We start from the raw sequence: 22,569 nt of genomic DNA on the forward strand, positions 1-22,569 counted from the left end.
CCGCTTCAAAAATCAGCTGGAAGTATTTTCCTTCATCTCACTTTCCTCTATTATCTATAAGCAAAGTAGAACTTGCACATACATCCAGAACTTGCTTCCTTCACTTCCCTATAGTTGTTGATATAGATGTTGCCCTGCCTCTCCACAATAATTTCCTGCATGCAAAAGAAAGAATAAAAATGAGGAAAATGCAGACAATAACCTTTGTGTGTTTGTTTCAAAAGCTGCAAAATCAAGGTCAGCTTTTGTTCAAGCATTTACTTCATCAATCGGGACCTTAATCCACCCAAAGCTATAAAAATCATATAAAGATGAACAAAAACTATCAGTATTTTAACTATGTCAGTTAGAAGTGTTTTTTGTCTAGTTTGGTTTGGACAATTTACTGTAAGCTATAAATGCATAGAAACACTAATCCTTAAGCTGAAAACTTAAATGCAGCAACTGTATTATACACAAAGCTTGGGAGCAAGGTTATAAGATCTCTTTCATAAAGGGGCTGGAGAGATGGCTTAGCAGTTAAGAGCACTTGTTGCTTTGGCGGAGAACCCAGGTTCAACTCCCAGAATCCATAGGGCCACTCTAAACTGTCTATAACTCAGTTCCAGGGGATCCAACACCCTCTTCTAGCTTCTGTACACATGTGGTGCACATACATACACATTCAGGCAAAACACTCATACAGAAAATAAAAATAAAACTTTTTTTAAAAAGACCTCCTTCATGAGACATACAGATACCTAAACCATGGAGACACAATGGTGACCATGGGAAAATTCATCTGGGCACATAACATTGTAGAACCACTCAGCAGGTCCCTGTGTTTGTACCCCAAAGGTGTAAAAAGCAATGTGGATGACAGATGTGATGGATGAAGACGTGATGTCTGAACTCTTTTAGCAAAACAAAAAACTATGTCCATCTGCCTATAGAATAAACTCTGCCCTGCCCTGCCACACATGTGTGTGCAAGTCCTCTGCAGTTATATACCACAGGAACCATAAGGGATGAATAACAGAAAGGAGAGAGCCTAACACAGACACACCAGACAGAAGGCTGTACCCTCTCATAGGGAGGCTCTGTGCCTCCTAGTGTGTAAATGTAGATATAAAGGTTGGAAGTTGTAGCTGAAAGAATGAAGTAGATTTCCTCCTAAGAAAGGTAACTCTGGATGGAATCTCTCAATGGTAGCCAGCTTTGGTTCCATTTACACAAAGAAAAACCTGTTAGAACAATCCAGTCACAGAGGAAGACTTTAACAGTCTTCTGTAGGATCTAGCAGTCAAATATCTGAACTGATACTTTGTTTTTAGAGACCTCTGTCAAGGACTCTGACCAAACAGGGCAAGGTAGAGCTGACCTTATCCCTACCACATTCTGCTGGCCTAACTCTTCTACTTAGCCCTGAATTTTACTCCATTCCAGGGTTTCCAAGATACTTGAGAGACAGTTGACTGGCTCTGCCAACTGAAGGCCTTGACAAAAGACATTCTATACTGGCTGTGGGCCAAGGGTCAGGGGTTGATAAGGAAACTCTTCCAGTAAATAGAACTTCCTTGCAGAGAAATGCATGGGGGAACTGCATTGTCAGAGGGCTAAGACAACTACATAAACAGGGGGCCAGGGGCCCCTCTAATCCTCTTTTGCCTCATCAACACTTGTGGCCTTGTAGGAGATACCTGATGATGACCACTTTCTGGGGAGAGGCATGTCCCTGGGCTTATATAGATGGGTCCATATCATACACTAGTATAAGATAAAAGTTGACAACACATTTGTTGGTGGCATTGATATACAGTGGTAGAGGAAAAAATGCCCCCAATGTGTGAAACTTTAGCCAATGCTACTAATTGTTCAATATATTAAAAGATAAATTGCACCTGGTGGTAGTGGTGCACGCCTTTAATCCCAGCACTCAGGAGGCAGAGCTAGGTGGATCTCTGTGAGCTCGAGGCCAGCCTGGTCTACAGAGTGAGATCCAGGACAGGCACCAAAACTATACAGAGAAACCTTGTCTCAAAAAAACCAAAAGAAAAAAAAAAGATAAATTGCACAGGGTTCAGGTATATACAGACTATGCCTGTTATATCAGATTGTGTTCAGCAACAAATGTCTTTGTTTTCTTGTCAGTAGCCTAATAAGGGCTAGAATAATAGTGACAAAGATTTCTGGTATAGAGACATATTAGAGAGTATAAAGAAGAAAGATCTTCATATCACATGTTAATTCTATCAGAAAATTTCCACTGTTGAAGAAACACAAAACAACATAGATAAAATGTCTCACAACCCATGCTAACTTTGTTTCCTCCTAACTTTTGAGGATGTTGTTTGTGTTTCCCTTGGAATTTGATATATAAATTCTGCCAAATGTACTTGGCAATAATTATCCCTGACATGAATTGTTCTTTCAATTTTTATCTAAAACCAGTTGGAAAAACCATTATATTTTCTGACCCTTGCTTAGAAGAAGCTGAGCAGCTGCAGAAACAGATAATGTAAATTTGAATTTCTTTAGCTGTTTATTTTAAACCTTGGCAGAGTCTGTCAGGAAGTGTTTAGAGTCAGCTTATCCTGTTGTCAAAATAATTCTGTTTTTTCTGGTAAATCCATGTGACTTCCTGCTAATGAATTATTTACTTCACTAAATCCATTTTTAGCGTGTGTGGTATAACTTGTGCTTGTGTGTGTGTGTGTGTGTGTGTGTGTGTGTGTGTGTGTGTGTGTGTGTGTATGTGTGTGTGTGTGTGTGTGAATATGGAGGTCAGATGTTGATGTTAGGTGTCTTCTATTTCTCTCCACCTTATTTTTATCTTTATGTGTCTGTGTGAGTATACACCACATGAGTGCAGGTACCTACAAAAGCCATAAGATGGCCTTGAATCCTGTAGACATGGAGCCATAGGTGGTTGTGAGCCATCATGTGAGTGCTGGGAATTGAATTTGGGTTCTGTGCAAGAGCAGAGACAGCTCAACCACTGGACCATCACTCAGGATTCCACCTTATTTTTTTTTTGAGACTTAACCTGGAGCTCATGGATTCAGATAAGTTTACTGATAGAGTAAGCTCCAGGGATTTGCCTATCTCAGCTTCCCCAGTGCTAGAACCTTTATGTGGGTGCTGGTGATCTGACCTTAGTTCTTCATGCTTGTAAAGGAAGCACTTTACTGTTTGAGTCATTTCCCAAGTCTCCTAAATAAAATTTTATACCAAAAGTATTATTCATTGTGCCAGGCCACTAGACGTTATAATACAAAGCACTTCATGATGTATAACCATCTCAATATTAATTGTTAACAAGACCAAACAGATAAGTGGACAACTTTTCAATAAGACACCAGGTACCTGATCCTCTGGGCTGCTAACTCAGGGTCCTCAACAGCAGGATATATAAACTATAGAATGAACCTTTATCCCTTTTTCACACCATACACAAAAACAAACCACAAGTGAATTAAAGACCTTAATGTAAGAGTTAAAAATATAAACTGCTTAGAAGAAAATGAAGCCTAAGATATGGCAACTATTTCTTACATATGATATAAAAATATATGTAACTAAGGTTAAAAAAAAACATAAATTGGACTTAATCAAAATGAAAGACTTTGAGCTTGAAAGAATACTATTAGAACTCCTACTCATCACTGCCCCAGTTGCAGGCCAGTAGGAAGATTCCTGAGGCAGGCATCTCTACCAACACACCCCATGGACCCTGCAACCTACAAGACACACTCCCTACTTCAAAGTCACCTTCAAATCCACCCATCCCCCTGAGACCTCGGTGGGTCCCTGTGACAGAATCCACCAGCTCCGACTGGGCCAAAAGTTGCAGGCCAGCAGGGAAGACACCTGTGGGTGGGCTTCCCCACCAACACCCCCTCATCGGACCCTGTAATGTACAAGACCCACCCCTATCCCAAACCCACTCATCCCTCTGACACTTCAGTGGCTCCCTGAGACACAGAATCTGCCAGCTCTGATTGGACCAAGAGTTGCAGGCCAGCAGGGAAGACTCCTACAGGCAGGCCTACCCACAAACACCCCCTATCGGACCCTGCAATCTACAAGATCCTCTCCCTACACCAAACCCACGCATCCCCTTGACACTTCAGTGGTTCTCTGAGACACAGAATCTGCCAGATCTGATTGGACCAAGAGCAGCTCCTTTAGACACAGAGTCCACCAGCTCCAATTAGATTAAGAGCTACGATTGAACCAAGAGTGATCCCCTGAGACACAGACACAGCAATCACAGACTGGACCAAGAGCAGCTCACTCAGACAAGGCACCTCTTGTGCCTATTGGAGGAAGAGATAGGTAGATGACAGTGTAAAAATACATACAACATCATAAAGAGCAATATGGCACCACCAGAACCTAGTGGTTCTACAACAGCAAGACCTGAACATCACAATGGAGAAGAAGCAAAAGAAAGCAACCTTAAAAATAACTTTATGAAGATGATAGAGGCCTTTAAAGAGGAAATGAAAAAAATCCCTTTGAAATTGAGGAAAGAACAAACAAAAAAAATGGAAGAAATCAATAAATCCCTTAAAGAAAGCAAAGAAAACCAAGAAAAAGCAATTAAACAGGTGAAGGAAACAGTTCAAGACCTGAAAATTGAAATAGAAACAATGATGAAGACACAAACTGAGGGAATGCTGGAAATAGAAAATCTGAGTAAACGAACAGGAAATAGAGATTCAAGCATAACCAACAGAATACAAGAGATGGAAGAGAGAATCTCCGGCATGGAGGATATGATAGAGGAAATAGATTCATCAGTCAAAGAAAACACCAAAGCCAAAAAAGCCATAACACAAAATGTCCAGGAAATCTGGGTCACCATGAAAAGGCCAAATCTAAAAATAATAGGGATAGAAGAAGAAGAATAACAACTCAAAGGCACAGAAAATATATTCAACAAAATTATGGAATAAAACTTTCCCAACTTAAAGAAGGAAATACCTATGAAAATATAAGAAGTTTACAGAACACCAAATAAACTAGACGCCCCCCAAAAGTCCCCTCACGACATAATAATCAAACCATTAAACATAAAGAATAAAGAAAGAATATTAAGAGCAGCAAAGGAAAAAGGCCAAGTGACTTATAAAGGCAGATCCATTAGAAAAACACCCAACTTCTCAAATGGAGACTCTGAAAGACAGAAGATCCTGGACAGATGTTGTGCAGACACTAAGAGATCACGGATGCCAGCTCAGACTACTACACTAAGCAAAATTTTCAATCACCAAAGACTGAGTGCACAAGATATTCCAAGACAAAACCAGATTTAAACAATACCTATCTACAAATATAGCCCTACAGAAAGTACTAGAAGGAAAACTCCAACCTAAGGAAGTTAGATGCACTCATAAAAACACAGGCAATAGATAACCCCACAGCAGCAAATTCCAATGAAAGAAAATATACAAACACTACCAAAAGATAACAGGAAGTGACAATCACTGGTCATTAATATCCCTTAATATCAATGTACTCAATTTGCCTATAAAATGATACAGGCTAATAGAATAGATACAAAAACAGGATCCATCCTTCTGCTGTATACAAGAAAAACACCTCAACTTCAAAGACAGACACTACCTCAGAGTAAAATGCTACAAAAAGACTTTCCAATCAAATGGACTTAAGAAACGAGCTGGTGTAGCTATCCTAATAGCTAACAAAATAGACTTCAAACTAAAATCAATCAAAGAGATCAGGAAGGACATTACATATTCATCACAGGAAAAATCCACCAAGATGAAGTCTCAATTCTGAACATTTATACCCCAAATTCAAGGGCATCCACATATGTAAAAGAAACAATATAAAAGCTTAAAATTCACATCAAACCCCACACACTAATAGTGGGAGACTTCAACACTCTATTCTCACCAATAGACAGGTCTGCCAGACAGAAACTTAACAGAGAAATAAGGAAACTAACAGATGTTATGGCTCAAATGGATTTAATAGATATCTACAATACATTCTACCCTAACACAAAGGAATATACCCTTTTTTCAAAAATTCACATCAAACCCCACACACTAATAGTGGGAGACTTCAACACTCTATTCTCACCAATAGACAGGTCTGCCAGACAGAAACTTAACAGAGAAATAAGGAAACTAACAGATGTTATGGCTCAAATGGATTTAATAGATATCTACAATACATTCTACCCTAACACAAAGGAATACACCCTTTTTTCAACACCCCATAGAACATTCTCTAAAATCAACCACATACTCGGTCACAAAGCAAATCTCAACAGATAAAAAAAATTGGAATACCCTTACTTATGTATTTCATCAGACTACCATGACTTAAAGTTAGATTTCAACAATAATAAAAATTATAAAACGCCTACAATCTCATGGGAACTGAATAATACTCAACTGACTCACCAATGGGTCAAGGAAGAAATAAAGAAAGAAATTAAAGATTTCCTAGAATTCAATGAAAATGAATGTACAACATACCCAAACTTATGGGACACTATGAAAGCAGCGCTAAGAGGAAAATTCATAGCACTAAATGCCCACATAGAGAAGTTGGAGAAATCTCACACAAGCAACTGACTTAACAGTACACCTTAAAGCTCTAGAACAAAAAGAAGCAAATTCACCCAGGAGGATTAGACACTAGGAAATAATCAAATTGAGAGCTGAAATCAATAAAATAGAAACAATGAGAACAATACAAAGAATCAATGAAACAAAGAGTTGGTTCTTTGAGAAAATCAACAAGATAGACAAACCTATTGGTGAAATTATTAAGGCCACTCCACATAGTTAAAAGGGAGGTTTATTTTGTGGGGGTAACTTACAAGTGAATGGATAGTTTACAGAGTCTGGGAAAGGTGTGGCGCAGTCCAGCAGTGTTCTCTGGAGAACTCTGCTCGGTCTACTTCCAGCGTCCAGGGTTCAGAAACTAAGAGAGCTGGATCTCGGGTCTTCAGGGTCCTCTCTTGGCCCCACCTTGGGCGTGACAGTTACCGAAGCCTCAATGGGAGTTAGAACTTCCAGATCAAAGCTGGAATGGCTACCCACTACACAAACCCCTATGAAAACTCTCCAAAAGGCAGAGAGAGAACATCCAAATTAACAAAATCAGAAATGAAAAGGGAGACAACAGGCAATAAGAAAATCAAGAGAATCATCAGGTCATTACTTCAAAAACCTCTAATCCACAAAACTGGAAAATCTAAAAGAAATGGGAAATTTTCTGGATAGGTAACACAAAGCAAAATTTAAATCAATATCAGATAAACAACTTAAGTAGACTTACAACCCCTAAGGAAATAGAAATGGTCATTAAAAGTCCACCAACCAAAAAAAAAGCCCAGGACCAGATGGTTTCAGTGCAGAACTCTACCAGAATTTCAAAGAAGAGCTAACACTAATACTCTTCAAATTGTTCCACACAACAGAATCAGAAGGGACTTTGCCAAACTCTTTGAGGCTACAGTTAACCCTGATACTCAAACCACACAAAGATGGAACAAAGAGAATTACAGACCAATCTCCCTCATGAACATTGATGCAAAAATACTCAATAAAATACTCGCAAACTAAATCCAAGAACACATCAAAAAACAAATCTACCATGATCAAGTAGGCTTCATCCCAGAGATGCAGGAATGGTTCAACATAAGAAGATCTGTCAATGTAATCCATATAAACAAACTGAAAGAAAAAAACCACACGATCATTTCATTAGATGCTCAAAAAGCACTTGACAAAATCCAACACTCCTTCATGATAAAGGTCTTGGAGAGATCAGGGATACAAAGAACATACCTTAACATAATAAAGGCAATTTACAGCAAGCTGACAGCCAGCATCAAATTAAATGAAGAGAAAATCAAAGTGATTCCACTAAAATTAGGAACAAGACAAGCTGTCCACTCTCTCCATATCTATTCAATATAATACTCAAAGTTCTAGCTACAGCAATAAGACAACAAAAGGAGATAAAGGGGATACAAATTGGAAAGGAAGAAATCAAACTTTTGCTATTTGTAGACGATATGATAGTATACATAAATGGCCCCAAAAATTCCACCAGGGAACACCTACAGCTGATAAACTCCTTCAGTAAGGTGGCAGCATACAAGATTAACTGAAAAAAATCAGTAGCTCTCCTATATACAAATGATAAACAAGCTGAGAAAGAGATCAGAGAAACATCACCCTTTACAATAGCCATAAATAATATAATATACCTTGGGGTAACTCTAACTAAGCAGGTAAAAGACCTGTATTACAAGAACTTTAAGTCTCTGAAGAAAGAAAATATTAGAAAATGGAAAGATCTCCCATGCTCATGGATAGGTAGGATTAACAGAGTAAAAATGGCAATCTTACCAAAAGCAACCTACAGATTCAATGCAATCCCCATCAAAATCCCAACACAATTCTCCACAGACCTGGAAAGAACAATATTCAATTTCATATGGAAAAACAAAAAATCCAGCATATCTAAAACAATGCTGTACAATAAAGCAACTTCTGGAGGCATCAACATCCTTGACCTCAAGCTCTATTATAGAGCTATAGTAATAAAAACAGCTTGGTACTGGCATAAAAACCGACATGTGGACCAATGGAATCGAATTGAAGACCCTGACATTAATCTGCACACCTATGAATACCTGATTTTTGACAAAGAAGACAAAACCATACAATGGAAAACAGAAAGCACCTTCAACAAATGGTGCTGATGTAACTGGATGTCAACATGCAGAAGATTGAAAATAGATCCATATCTATTGCCATGCCCAAAATTCAAATCCAAATGGATCAAAGAACTCAACATTGATCCAGTTACACTGAACTTGATAGAAGAGAAAGTAGGAAGTAGCCTTGAACACACTGGCACAGGAGACCACTTCCTAAATATAACATCAGTAGCATAGAGGCTGAGAGCAACAATTAATCAATGGGACATCCTGAAACTGAGAAGCTTCTGTAAGGCAAAGGTCACAGTAAAATGAGACAAAATGACAGCCTACAGAATGGGAAAAGATTTTCACCAACTCCACATCTGACAGAGGGCTGATCTCCAAAATATATAAAGAACTCAAGAAACTATAGACTTCAAAATACTGAACAATCCAATTTAAAAAACTGGGCTGCAGAGCTAAACAGAGAATTCTTAATGGAAGAATCTCAAATGGCCGAAAGACATTTAAGGAATTGCTCAGCATCCTTAGTCATCAGGGAAATGCAAATCAAAATGACTTTGAGATACCATCTTACACCTGTCAGAATGGCTATGATCAAAAACACTGATGACAGCTTATGTTGGAGAGGATGTGGAACAAGGGGAACACTCTTCCACTGTTGGTGGGAGTGCAAAGTTGTATAGCCATTTTGGAAATCAGTATGGCACTTTCTTGGAAAATTGGGAATCAATCTACCTCAAGACTCAACGATACCACTCTTGGGCACATACCCAAGGAATGATCAATCATACCACAAGAACACATGCTCAACTATGTTCATAGCAGCATTATTTGTAATAGCCAGAACCTGGAAACAACCTAGATGCCCCTCAACTGAAGAATGGATAAAGAAATGGATAAAGAAAATGTGGTGCATATATACACTGGAGTACTACTCAGCAGTAAAAAACAATGACATCATGAAATTTGCAGGCAAATGGATGGAATGAGAAAATATCATCCTGAGTAAGGAAACCCAGACTCAGAAAGACAAACATGGTATGTACTCACTCATAAGTAGATATTAAAGGTAAAGCAAAGGATAACCAGACTACAACCCACAGCTCCAGAGAAGCTAGGTAACAAGGAGGACCCTAAGAGGGATGCATGGATCACTCTGGGAAGGGGAATAGATGAGATCTCCGGAGTAAACTGGGGGTGAAGGGGGATAATAGATGGCAGGGAATGGGGGATGAGAACATAAGGGAATGGGATGGTCGAGCTGGAACAGGGATGGAGTGGGAGAGCAATGAAAGAGATACCTTGATAGAGGGAGACATCATGAGGATAGGGAGAAACCTGGTGCTAGGGAAATTCCCAGGAATCCATAAGGATGACCCCAGCTTAGACTACTAGCAATAGTGGAGAGGGTGCCTGAGCTGGTTTACCCAGGTAATCAGATCGCTGAATACTCTGTCATCACAGAGCCTACATAGTAACTGATAGAAGCAAATGCAGAGATCTATAGCCAAGTGCCAGGCTGAGCTCCAGGTGTTCAGTCGAAGAGAGGGAAGAGGGATTCTATGAGCAAGGGGCATCAAGATCATGGTGGGGAAATCTACAGAGACAACCAAACCAAGCTATTGGGAACTCATGAACTTTAGAGAAGCCTACATGGGACTGGACTAGGCCCTCTGCCTAAATGAGATGGTTGTGTAGCTTGATCTGCTTAAGGGCCCCCCTGTCAGTAGGATCAGGACCCATCCCTGGTGCATGAGCTGGCTTTTTGGAGCCCATTACCTATGATGGGACACCTTACACAGCCTTGATGCAGGGGAAGGGGCTTGGATCTGCCTCTACTGAATGTACCAGGCTTTGCTGACTCCCCATGGGAGGTCTTACCTTTTCAGAGGAGGGAATAGGGTGTGTGTGTGGGGGGGGAGGATTGCAGGGCAGTGGGGGGGAGGGAAGAGAAGGGGATCTGTGATTGGTATGTAAAATTAATAAAAAATTTCTTAATAAAAAAAAAAGAGTTCACGCTGGGTGGTGGTGGTTCACACCTTTAATTCCAGCACTCGGGAGGCAGAGACAGACGAATGTCTGTGAGTTTGATGCCAGCCTGTTCTACAGAGTTAGTTCCAGGATAAGCTCCAAAGCTACACAGAGAAACCCTGTCCTGAACAACCAAAAAAAAAAAGATCAAAGCTTGATGACCTTTTCTGTGGAAGCTTGGAAGATAGGAATGTTGAAACTAAAGCAAACAATGGAGGCTTGGCTTGTGAAGTTCCAGAGGGAAGTTTTAGAGTCTCTTAAAGACTAAAGATGAGAATCTGTGGTTATGGTTAGATGGGGCTGAAGAATTAGCCATAATTAACAAGAGAATGGAGATACTGAAGTAAGTCTTTGTTTTACTGGGACAATAGATACTGGCCAACTGGAGGTAAGGAATTAGTGGTGATTAAGAAGAGACCAACATCCTTGAGGCAAAAATCTTTTGGGAAGTGTTTCCTCAGAGTCAGTGCAGACCAAGGTTTTACTTCTCATTGGCAGCCAAACTTGGTAATGTACAAGAATCTTTCAGGTGGATTTGAAGGCATGAAGGGGTCATGGAAAGAAGCTGAGGCTTGGCACTGTGAGAGGCCAGAATAAGCCATTGGAGAAAGTGCAGCCTCAGTATTAGTGGAAACCCCAGGACTGAAGGGCTCATGGAAAGAAGCTGAAGTTTGATTAGCACCATGAATAGAGCCCAAGTGTGGTTTATTGGTGGCAGCCTCATTCCATCAAGGGACTCCATCATTTTTGGAGATGCCAGAACCATGGGCTGGCCAACAAGGACAGCAGCAGCAGTGGGGTGGAGCCAGCCCAAGTCAGTGCTGCAGAGGGCGGAGCCAAAGAAGTGACCCAATCCCTTTGGAGGAGCCCAGAAGATTGTGAGTGGATCCCAGACATTGGATACTGAGTTATTTATACAGCTGGAATTTGGTTTTGCTCTGATATGATTGTGATGGTGCCCTGGTTCTTCCCTCTTGAAGTAAGAAAGTATTTATTTTTGATTTTACAGGAGACCACAGTTGAGAGACTGTGAAGTAAAAAACTTTGGATTTAAAAAGAGACTTTGGATTTTTTAAAAAGAGTCTGAATTTTAAAGTGTTTGAATTTGTAAACTTTTAAAGACTTTTAAAGTTGTAAAATGTTTTATATTGTGATACTGATATTTGTGGTGGTTTGAATGAAAATGGCCCCCTTAGGCCCATAGGAAATGGCACTATTAGGAGGTATGGCCTTGTTGGAGTAGGTGTGGCCTTGTTGGAGGAAGTGTGTCACTGGGGGTGAGCTTTGAATTCTAAGATTCTCAGGACAGTCCCTGTGGCTCACTTTCTTTTCCTTCTGCATACAGATCCAGATGTAGAACTCTCAGCTACCTCTTCAGGGCCACGTCTGCCTACATGCCACCATGGCTCCTGCAATAATGGACTAAACCTCTGAACTGTAAGCTAGCCCCAATTAAATGTCTCCTTATAAGAAAAAAAAAGAATACTATTAGTACTGTGAAAAGATTACCCACAGCATGGGATAACATTCACATAATATAAATCAAGTTCTAATATCAAGACTATATAAAGAACTTCTAAAATCTCAGTATCAAAAAGACAATACAAGCTGGGCGGTGGTGGTGCACGCCTTTAATCCCAGCACTCAGGAGGCAGAGGCAGGTGGATCTCTGTGAGTTTGAGGCCAGCCTGGTCTACAGAGTGAGCTCCAGGACAGCCAGGACTATACACAAAGAAACCCTGTCTTGAAAAACAAAAAACAAAGCAAAACAAAAAAGACAGTACAGGATCTGGGGAGACAGCTCAGCAGTTAAGAGTACTACTACTCATCCAGAGGTCCCAGGCTTGATTCCCAGCACCACATGGCAGCTCACAACCATCTGTAATGCCAGCTCCAGGAGATCTGATGCCCTTTCTGCCTTCTTCAGGCACCAGCAACACACATGGTGCACAGATATACATGCACTTTTACCAATAGCTCTTTTAGGCTCTCTTCATGGTGCCAAGCCTCAATTTCTCTGCATCACTCCTTTAATCCTGGACCTCCTACTGCTAGTGAGGCTGCATCTTCACTAATGGCCTCTCCTGGCACTCACAGTACTAAACCTCAGCTGCTCTCCATCCCTTTATGCCTTCAAAACCAGTACCACCTGTGTGACTTTTGCTCTACCAAGTTCAGCTATCAGCATGAGGTACAGCTTGGTTGCCTCTAGAGCACAGATTCTGTGTGCTGACTGTCAGGAGACACTTCCCAGATTTTACCTCAATGATGCTGGTCTCTTCCAAATCCCCACTATTTTCTCAGCTCCAGCTAACCAGTATCAATTTCTCAGTAACACCAAGGTTTCACTTTAATGGTGCTGGTCTCTTGTTAATCATGGCTGACTATTCAGTCTTAGTTGACCAAAACGACAAATTCTTAATTCAAGATATGCAACAGCCCCGAAAAAGTCTTTATGTGACTCTCAAACTTCCCTCTGGAACTTCACAAGCCAGGACTCCATTCTCTGCATTTCTCTTAACATCCTCATCTTCCATACTTCCATAGAACAGTTCACCAAGGTCTGAACACTCAGCAGCTTTTCCAGGCCAAAGTTCCAAAGTCCTTCCACAATCCTCCCCAAAATAACATGGTCAGGCTTGTCACAGCCATACACCACAATCCTGGTATCAATTTGTCTTAGTGTTACTATTGCTATGATGAAACACCATGACCAAAAACAACCTGGGGAAGAAACAATTTATTTGGCTTACACTTCCACATCGTTGTTCATCATTCAAGGAAGTCAGTGCAGGAATTCAAGAGAGGAACTTGGAGTCAGGAGCTGATGCAGAAGCCATGGAGGAGTGCTGCTTAGTGGCTTGCCCTTTATGGCTTGCTCAGCAGCCTTCTTATAGAACCTGGAGCCACCAGCCCAGTGACAGCACCACCCACGATGGGCTGGGTTCTCCCCCATCAATCACTAATTAAGAAAATGCTCCACAGGCTTGTCCACAGCCCAGACTTATGGAGACATATTCTCAATTGAGGTTCCCTCCTCTCAGATGACTAAAGCTTGTGTCAAGTTGACATAAAACTAGCCAGTACAAGGTCAGAAATCAATGTAACAGAAAATAAGCAGGGGAACAATCCAACTAACAATAGTCTCAAAAATTAACCCAGATGGGGGCTGAAGAGATGGCTCATCAGTTAAGAGCACTAGCTCCTCTTAAAGAGGACCCAGGTTTGGTTCCCAAATCACATGTGGTGGCTCACAACTGACTGGAATTCCAGTCCTAGGGGATCCCTCTTCTGACCTCTGTGGGTATTAGGCACTCAAGTGGTGAACTGACATGCACACGGGCAAAACACTCATACATATAAAATGAATAAAGCCATAAATTTGTTTTAAAAATTACCTTGGTATCAATCTAACTAAGGAAGTGAAAGACCTTTACAGCAAAATTTTAAAACACTGAAGAAATTAAAGAAGACATTAGAAGACAGAAAGAGATCCCATGTTCAAGGATCAGAAGAATTTGTATTATGAAAATGACCATCCTATCAAAAATAATGTACAGATTCAATGCAATCCCATCAGCATTGCAGCTTACTTCTTCATAGAAATATAAAAATAACTATCTTAAGTTCATATGGAAACAAAAAGGGTCCCAATAATCAAAGAATCTCAAGCAAAAAGAATACTTACTGTAGGAGGTACTACTATAGATGATTACAAGTTATACTACAGAGACATGGTAAGAAAAACAGCATAGTACTGGCACAAAAAAGACAGGCAGATCAAAAGAATTGAATAGAAGACCCCAATATAAGTCCATGATCCTACAGCCACCTGATTTTTGGCAAATGGAACAAAAAATATGCACAAGAGAAAAGATAGCATCTTTAACAAATGGTGCTGGACAAGTTGGATATCTACATATAGAAGAAAGAAACAAAATCCTTATCACTCACCCTATACAAAATAAACTCCAAATAGCTCAAAGACCTCAATATTATATATGAAACTGAAATTGCTAGAGGAAAAAGTAGGGAGCATACTTCAAGATATAGGAATAGGTGAGGGCTTTCTGAATAAAACATTTCTAATTGCTTAGGAAATAAGGCCAATAATCAATAAATGGGACCTGTACATCAAAGGAAACCATCTATCAAATAAAGAGACTGCCTATAGAACAGAAGAAAATCTTTGCCAGCTATACATTGGACAGATCATTTTAGAATATACAAAGAATTAAAACAAACAAACAAAAAATAATAAACACTCCAAAGGAGAGAAGCAACCAAGTCCTACCCAGCTATGACACTTATAGACCACAACAGTGACCAGCATGGCACCATAATCCTAAGGGTGCAGTAGTGGCATACTTACCTTGGTGGTAACCAACAGTTCTATGATTGGGCTTAAGACCCACTCAACAAGAGGGAAAACATGCCTGCTACTAGAAACCTAGCTAACTACTCAGTGCTAGTGAAGTCATGGGTATTGGAGGAGAATTTGCATCAACTACTTTACTAATCCAATCATCAAAATCCCTAATGACAATCTAAACATTTTTTCGTATACCCACTGATAACTGTAGTCTTCACCTCTCATCAAGGAAATTTCTCTTCATAACAAATGGAGATCATAACAGAAAATCACAATCAATCAAAGTGCTGAGTCCCAGTGGATATCTATAAAATACTCATACACCTAAGGCTCAGGGAACATTTTGGGAGAGGGAGTGGAAAGATTGTAAAACCCAGAGGATCAGGGGCTTTGCTGTGAGATTGTGTCTCCTAGGAATATCAGAAGCTGCACCCCAATGGTCTCAACAACATAACTGTCCAGATGCGAACTAAACAAGGATGATACCACTAGACCTGCTAAAGTGGACTGGGAAAATCCCAAGAGGTCTCAACCTACACAAAGAACTACAGGCAACCAAGGAATGATGAAAGAGGTAGAAACAGTCTACCCTGGGAAAGAGCACACCAATTGCTACCAATACCAAATGGTCAGCCCTGAAAAATACATATGAGTAACATTATACAGACTAAGAAGGTTATATTTAGGAATATACACACACACACATATACATATATCCAAGCAATAACAATTAATGAAAAAAGAGACCATGAATTTGAAAGAGAGCAATATAGTAGAGGATTTGGAGGGAGGGAAGGGAAGAAAGAAATGTAATTACATTAGAATCTCAAAAAAAGTAAAACAAAAAAGGTGAAAGAAAGAATGAAAGAGAAAAAACTCGTTTTTTAAAACTGTGGAACTGAACGGAAAGTTCTCACTGGAAGAAATACAAAAGCTAATAAACACTTTAAAAATGTTTATCATCATTAGCAATTAGAGAAATTCAAATTAAAACTATGTTGAGATTCCCTCTCATCCCAATTAGAATGCCTACCATAAAAATGTCAGATGACAACAAATTCTGGTGAAAATATGGGGAAAAAGGAACCCTCATCCATGGAGTATAAACTGATTCAGCCACCTTGGAAGTCAGTGTGGAAGTTCTCAAAAAGCTACAAATAGAACTACTATATGAACCAGATATATCACTCCTGGGTATATGCCCAAAAGACTCCATATTCTACTACAAAGGTATTTGCATACCCATGTCCACTGGTGCTTTATTCACAATAGCAAGGAAATGGAATTAGCCTAGCTATCCATAAACTGATGAATGGATAATGAAAACATAGTGCATATACACAATGGAATCCTATTTAACTATAAAGAAAAATGAGCCAGATAGTGGTGGTGCACACCTTTAATCCTAGCACTCAAGAGGCAGAGGCAGGTGGATCTCTGTGAATTCAAGGCCAGTCTACAAAGTGAGTTCCAGGACAACCAGAAGATATGTCTCAAAAAACCAAAAAAAAAAAAAAAATAAGGAAGGAAAGAACGAAGGAAGGAAGGAAAAAAGAAAGAGAGAGAAAAAGAAAGAAAGAAAACAAAACCATGAAAGTCACAGGTAAATGGGTGGAGCTGGAAACCATCATTCTGAATGAGGTAACCCAGACACAGAAAGACAAATGCCACATGTTCTTTCTTATTTGTGGATTCTAGCTCTGAATCTTAAGGATTGATTGTGTAACTTAGAATAACTGTAGAAGCCAGGAATAAACAAAGGGACTGTTGGTGGAGGGGGAAGAAGGAACTCTAGAAATGGGGATAGCAGGAGACAGTGGGAAAGGAAAAACTGAGGGGACTTAACTGGGGAAGGGGAAGAAGAGAAACAGAGGGAAAGGAAGGAAGGAGGGATAAATAACACTAAGGATGTTTGGAAAAAGCCATAATGAAATTTATTACTTTATAATCTCATTTAAAAATGCACATACAGTCGGGCAGTGATGGTGCATTTAATTCTGGCACTTGGGAGGCAGGAGCAAGTGAATCTCTAAGTTTGAGGCCAGCCTGGTCTACAGAGTGAGTTCCAGGACAACTACGGCTGTTACACAGAGAAACCCTGTCTCAAAGAAAAAAATCAAAAAGAAAAAAAGTACATACAACACATATGCTCCCTCCCTCCCTCTCTCTCTCTCTCTCTCTCCCTCCCTCCCTCCCTCCCTCCCTCCCCCCCATCTCTCTCACAGACAGACAGACAGACACACACACACACTACATTTTAATGCAGTTACCCTACACAGTGAAATAATATTTCCTGGGAGCTATAGTCTATCTAATAAAAACCCCAATGTGTTAGTGGGTCAGGCAAAGGATATCTCCTTTCGAGTTGTTGGGAGGGGTCCAAGATACACCCCAAAACAATATAGGCTATTGTCATTGCTCTTGTCTACATGCCAAAATATGAAGATAACATCCTCTTGTTGAAGACATCACACACTTTGGTCATGGAACTTGGAAGAATTGAGCTAGTACTAACCTGGAATCCCTCTCCCTGAGGACTAGCACTCATACTGTCAGAAGGTGCTATGAAAGCTACCAAGAAAGAAAAGTTATCCTCAGTCCTACCCAGTTGTAAAGCCCAAGAACAACAACAATGATGAAACCAGCAAGACGCCTCAGTAGTGAAATAGTGGCACTTGTATCTTGGGGGTAACCAATAGCTGTCTAATTGGATCTAAAATCCATTCAGGGATGGGATGGCAATGGAGGGAACTCATTGCCTGGCATATAAACCTAGACAAGAACCTGTGACTGAAGAGATCATAGGCCCTATAAGAGAACCCACTACTACCCTATCATTAAAGTAATATAGTTTCCACCTTCCACACTCATCTTTTTTACCATAGGTAAGTACAGCTCTGACATCTCATCAAAGAATCTTCCTTTTGCAATTGATGGAGTCTATCAGAGAGAGCCACAATTTGTCAAAATGCAGAGAATAGGTAACCATGGGGACTCAGTCCCAAATGAGACATCTATAACAAAGTGTCTATATATAGGGCTCAAGAAACATCATGCATGGAAAAGTGGGCAGAAAGACTGTAAGAGCCTAAGGACCAGAATGACTGCTTTTGATAGTGCCTTCTGGACAGAACAGGCATGTTGTACCCATGAACTCATAAATTTGAGAGGAAGTTGGGGGTTACATGAGAAAAGTTGGAATGGAATAAGGGGGTAAAATGATGCAAATAGAGTATACCCATGTATAAAATCTTCAAAATAAAAAAATATAAGACAAAGGTGAAAAAAGGAAAGAACTTTTCATAGGTATTGGAAAGTATAGCAAGATAAACAAAAAGAAACTAAGAAGAAACAATGTATTAAATATAAAAATAATGAAACATTTAAAATTAACTCAGAAATGTTAGATGTTGTGGTGCACACGTGTTATTCTAGAACTTGGAAGGTAAAGACAGGAGGATTAGAAGTTCAAAGTCATCTTCATCTACATAGTAAGTTGGAAGCCAACATGGGCTATATGAGATCCTGTTTCAAACAAAATAAAACTTCCAGAATTCATTCTTTCAAAGGACCACCACCAACAACAAAACAAACTAATTTTTGGCAAGCTTATTCTCAGATAAATAGCAAAGACACAGGAATTTAAGGGCAGGCAACTACAGAGAATGTAAAGGACTCATGAAAAAACAAAACACTATAGTAAAGCAACTGTAAAACTGAAAGAGCTGCCCCCTGGAGAAATTACTAACACTATCCTAAATCTCACTGGGACCAAGTGGAATCATAAATGAGTCTTGCCTAATTTTTAAACAATAGATAATTCTATAGAAAATGATGGAATACTCATTAATTTATATGATAGTCCACCAAACTTTAATACCAAAACTGAATAATGATGATAAAAATAAAAAGCTAGAGAGTTGAGTGTGGTGGTGCCATTCTGATAGGCTACTGACACAGATGGAAATGAAGCTAAATAAATCCCTCTCTCTCATGCCATGCAAAATAAAATATGAAGATTAATTTGAATCATAAATATAAAATTCATACAACAAAATCTGGAAGGATATACATATAACCTTGAGATGTGGAAGACATTTTTAAACAACACTGTCAAATCTACGGATGTGAAAAAAATGTATATTTGACTATAAAAATTAAGTGTTTTGAAAATAGTTATAAACAAAGGCAACAGATAATCTTAGGAGAAACTGTAATATACATAAAGGATAAGAATACTTGTAATAAAAGTGTTTTCACAGTTAAAAAAAAGTGGAAGACCCCAAAGAAATATGGGTGAAGTATGTAAAAAGTAAAATCTAAAAAATCAACTCTGATAGACAGAATGCATTTTAAAAGATGCTTAATCTCAGCAGAAATAAAAATACTACAATTAATTATATAATATTTTTCTATGCTTATAAGACAGACAAAAATTAAACAATGACATAAGACATTTCTGATGCAAATGCAGAGGTAAGTATAATCTCACACTTTGAAGATAGAAATGTATGAAGAGTCTTGAACTTTCTAGAAATTGAAACTAAAACAGCTGGTTGTGGTGGTGCACACCTTTAATCCCAGAATTTAGGAGGCAGACGCAGGTGGATCTTTATGAGTTCTAGGTCATCCTGGTCTACAAAGTGAGTTCCAGGCCAGTTGGAACTATATATAGAGAGACCCTGTCTCAAAAACAAAACAAAACGAAAACTAAAACATCTGTTTCATTTGTTCTAGCATGATACCACCAGAGAATCTGCTAAAATAACAACAATGTGTCTGGGACTGTATCTCAGTGATAAAGCACTCATGAATAAAATAGGAGGCCCTGAAGTCTACCCCAAGTACCAAAAAAGGAGTGAATGAGTGAGTGAATGATGACTACATCAGTAAACTATGATATAGGATAGAGCCCACCCCCCAAAATGGTAATGAGATGAATGTGTTTATTTGTATGACACAGCTCCTATACAGATACTAAAAAGAATGAAGTAAGGTTGTATCTACTGATGTGTAGAGAATTCTACAAGGCGTTACTGAGTGAAGTATGTAAAGTATGTATAATATCCCAGTTTTTTAAAATTAATAATGACCAAGCAAAACTCGTGTGTGTGTGTGTGTGTGTGTGTGTGTGTGTGTGTGTGTGTGTGTGTGTTGAACAAGACTAAGTGATGTGGAAGAGGAATGAGGAAGTGAAACACAACACAAAATACTTATGCCGTATTTATGATATAACTCTATGTAGCATTTACATTAATATAATATATACACTGTGTTTAAATCCCTCTTCTCTCTTTTGGTATTTTGAGATAGGGTTACCAGTAGTTCAGGCTGGCCATGCACGCACTATGTAGTCAAACCTGGATTGAACTCTTGATTTTTCTGCTTTCATATTCCTGTCTCTGTTTAAACCTTTATAGTACACATTTAAAGAAACACAATGAAAGCCTAGTGTGGTGGTGCATGCCCTTAATCCCAGCACTTAGAAGGCAGAGACAGGATGATCTCTGTGAGTTCAAGGCCAGCCTGGTATACAAAGTGAGTTCCATGACAGTCAACAACAACAACAAAGTGAGACCCTGTTTCAAAACAAAACAAAAAACAAAAAAAAATTACAAAATAAGCCGGGTGGTGGTGGCCCCCACCTTTAATCCCAGCACTCGGGAGGCAGAGGCAGGTGGATCTCTGTGAGTTCAAGGCCAGCCTGGTCTACAAAGTGTGTTCCAGGACAGCCAGAGCTATTACACAGAGAAACCTTGCCTGGAAAAACAAAACAACAACAAAACAAAACAAAAAAACCACAGTGAAATGTAAAATAAGTAATTTCAGCATTCAACTTGGTAAGAAAAAGAATAACAAAAACAAAACAACAACAAAACAAAACAAAACAAAAAACCACAGTGAAATGTAAAATAGGTAATTTCAGCATTCAACTTGGTAAGAAAAAGAATAACAAAGTGATCCAAATAAAATTAGAAAGAATTGATTAATGAAATTAAAAAGCAGAAACTGAAGTAATAGAAAGAAATTGATAAATCAACCCAAAAGATATTTATTGACAAAAACCAATAAAATCAGGAAATGTCCTGTAAGTATTGTTTTTAAAAGGAGGAAAGAAAAAGAGAGAAGGACGTAGAGGGAGAGAAAGATCAAGAATGACAAAGGAGATATAAGTACAGACAGTACTTTAACAAAATCAGAGACTAGTATATAATTCAGTTTCAATACTTTATCAAATCAAGGTGTAATAGATTTAAGAAGAGGAAAAACTGAAATAAGTCAATGACCACTATAATACTGAGGAGTTCATTTAATGGTCTAATCTTATCAGATAAACCAGAATCCCTTCCTAAAGATGAAAAGCTTCTAATGCCATGGCAAATATCATATAAAAAGTCTATCACATGCATACTCCTGCGAATTTCACTGTTCCAGTTCTTTCTATGGAAGGTTAGGTTAGGCCAAGGGAAATTCTACTCTTTCTCTCCCATGCTCCTTGCCTTTTCACTCTCCTTGTCTCTAAATCACAGTGGCAGCATGCAACAAAGAATCAATGAGCAAACAACAAAAATCAATGAAAAGTTTAGGTCCCTGAGAAGGAATGGCAAGCATCATGGTGCAAATAATCAGACTGCATGCACACATTACCTGCAAATGTTTGAAGGACTTAACTATTAGCTATCCACCCTTGCCTAGTGTCTGCACCTTCTTCTAGTCGAAGTCATATCCTCACAATGTTACACTCAACAGAGCATTTTTACCTTGTGTCCGTATGCAGCACATTGAGCAGGTCACTCTGCCTATAGTTCCAGTATAGTTCCACTGCACCCAGGTAATATCTTCTGGTGGCACTAGAGCAGAAATAGAAAAGGCTCAGAAAGAAGCAAGTGAAAAGTGCTATTTGCATGGCTTTTATTACTAGAAAATGTTCACCTAGAGAAGTGAAAAATTAACTCTTCTGTAAAATAGCTTTAGCTCTCGAGAAGAAAAAACGTAAAATTTTTATGATTTAGTGAAAACTCTTAAATATTTTGCAGAGGATTTTATGGAAGTTTATCTTCTAAGAGTGACAGTAGCATTAGCACTAAGTAGAACTGAAAGGATTGCTTCCTTTTTGACAGTAGGAAACAGGCACAGGAAAAACTGGAACAGGAAAAGGGTGGCTGAGCTAAGGCTTAACTCATTCCCCTCCGAGAGCATCCTCCCAAATTTGAATACTTGAGAAAGGAACAGAATGCTGAAGAAGAGGTTTCAATTGTACTCAGATTCCTAGACTGTTCTAAAAGTCTCTTCCTCAGTACCAGCAGCAAAGAAACTATAGATGGCGAAGATTCCGGAATCTGAATGAAATGTATAAGCTTCTCTGTAGCAGCCCCCTTTGGGATACACCAGATCCCAGCCTGCTTTCCCCACAGAAATTCTCCAGCTGCCCACATGACCTAAAGACCCAGGTAAGATACTTGTG

General features: G+C 39.2%; 1 protein-coding gene across 3 annotated transcripts in view; it reads right to left on the reverse strand.

Moving 5' to 3' along the window:
* Positions 1-22,029, reverse strand: part of F8 (coagulation factor VIII) — a 201,637-nt gene extending 179,608 nt beyond the window's left edge. For 2 of the 3 annotated variants that reach the window (XM_052742782.1, XM_052742780.1), the window contains exon 1: positions 21,866-22,029. In XM_052742782.1, coding sequence (XP_052598742.1) covers positions 21,866-22,011 — 146 coding nt within the window. In that variant the 5' untranslated portion in view covers positions 22,012-22,029. The remainder of the gene's footprint in view (positions 1-21,865) is intronic. The other variant, XM_052742786.1, reaches the window with a different exon arrangement.
* Positions 22,030-22,569: the final 540 nt, after the last annotated feature.

This window comes from Peromyscus californicus, unplaced genomic scaffold (genome assembly GCF_007827085.1).
Source record: "Peromyscus californicus insignis strain IS unplaced genomic scaffold, ASM782708v3 Scaffold_10__1_contigs__length_136768540, whole genome shotgun sequence".
NCBI lineage: Eukaryota > Metazoa > Chordata > Mammalia > Rodentia > Cricetidae > Peromyscus > Peromyscus californicus.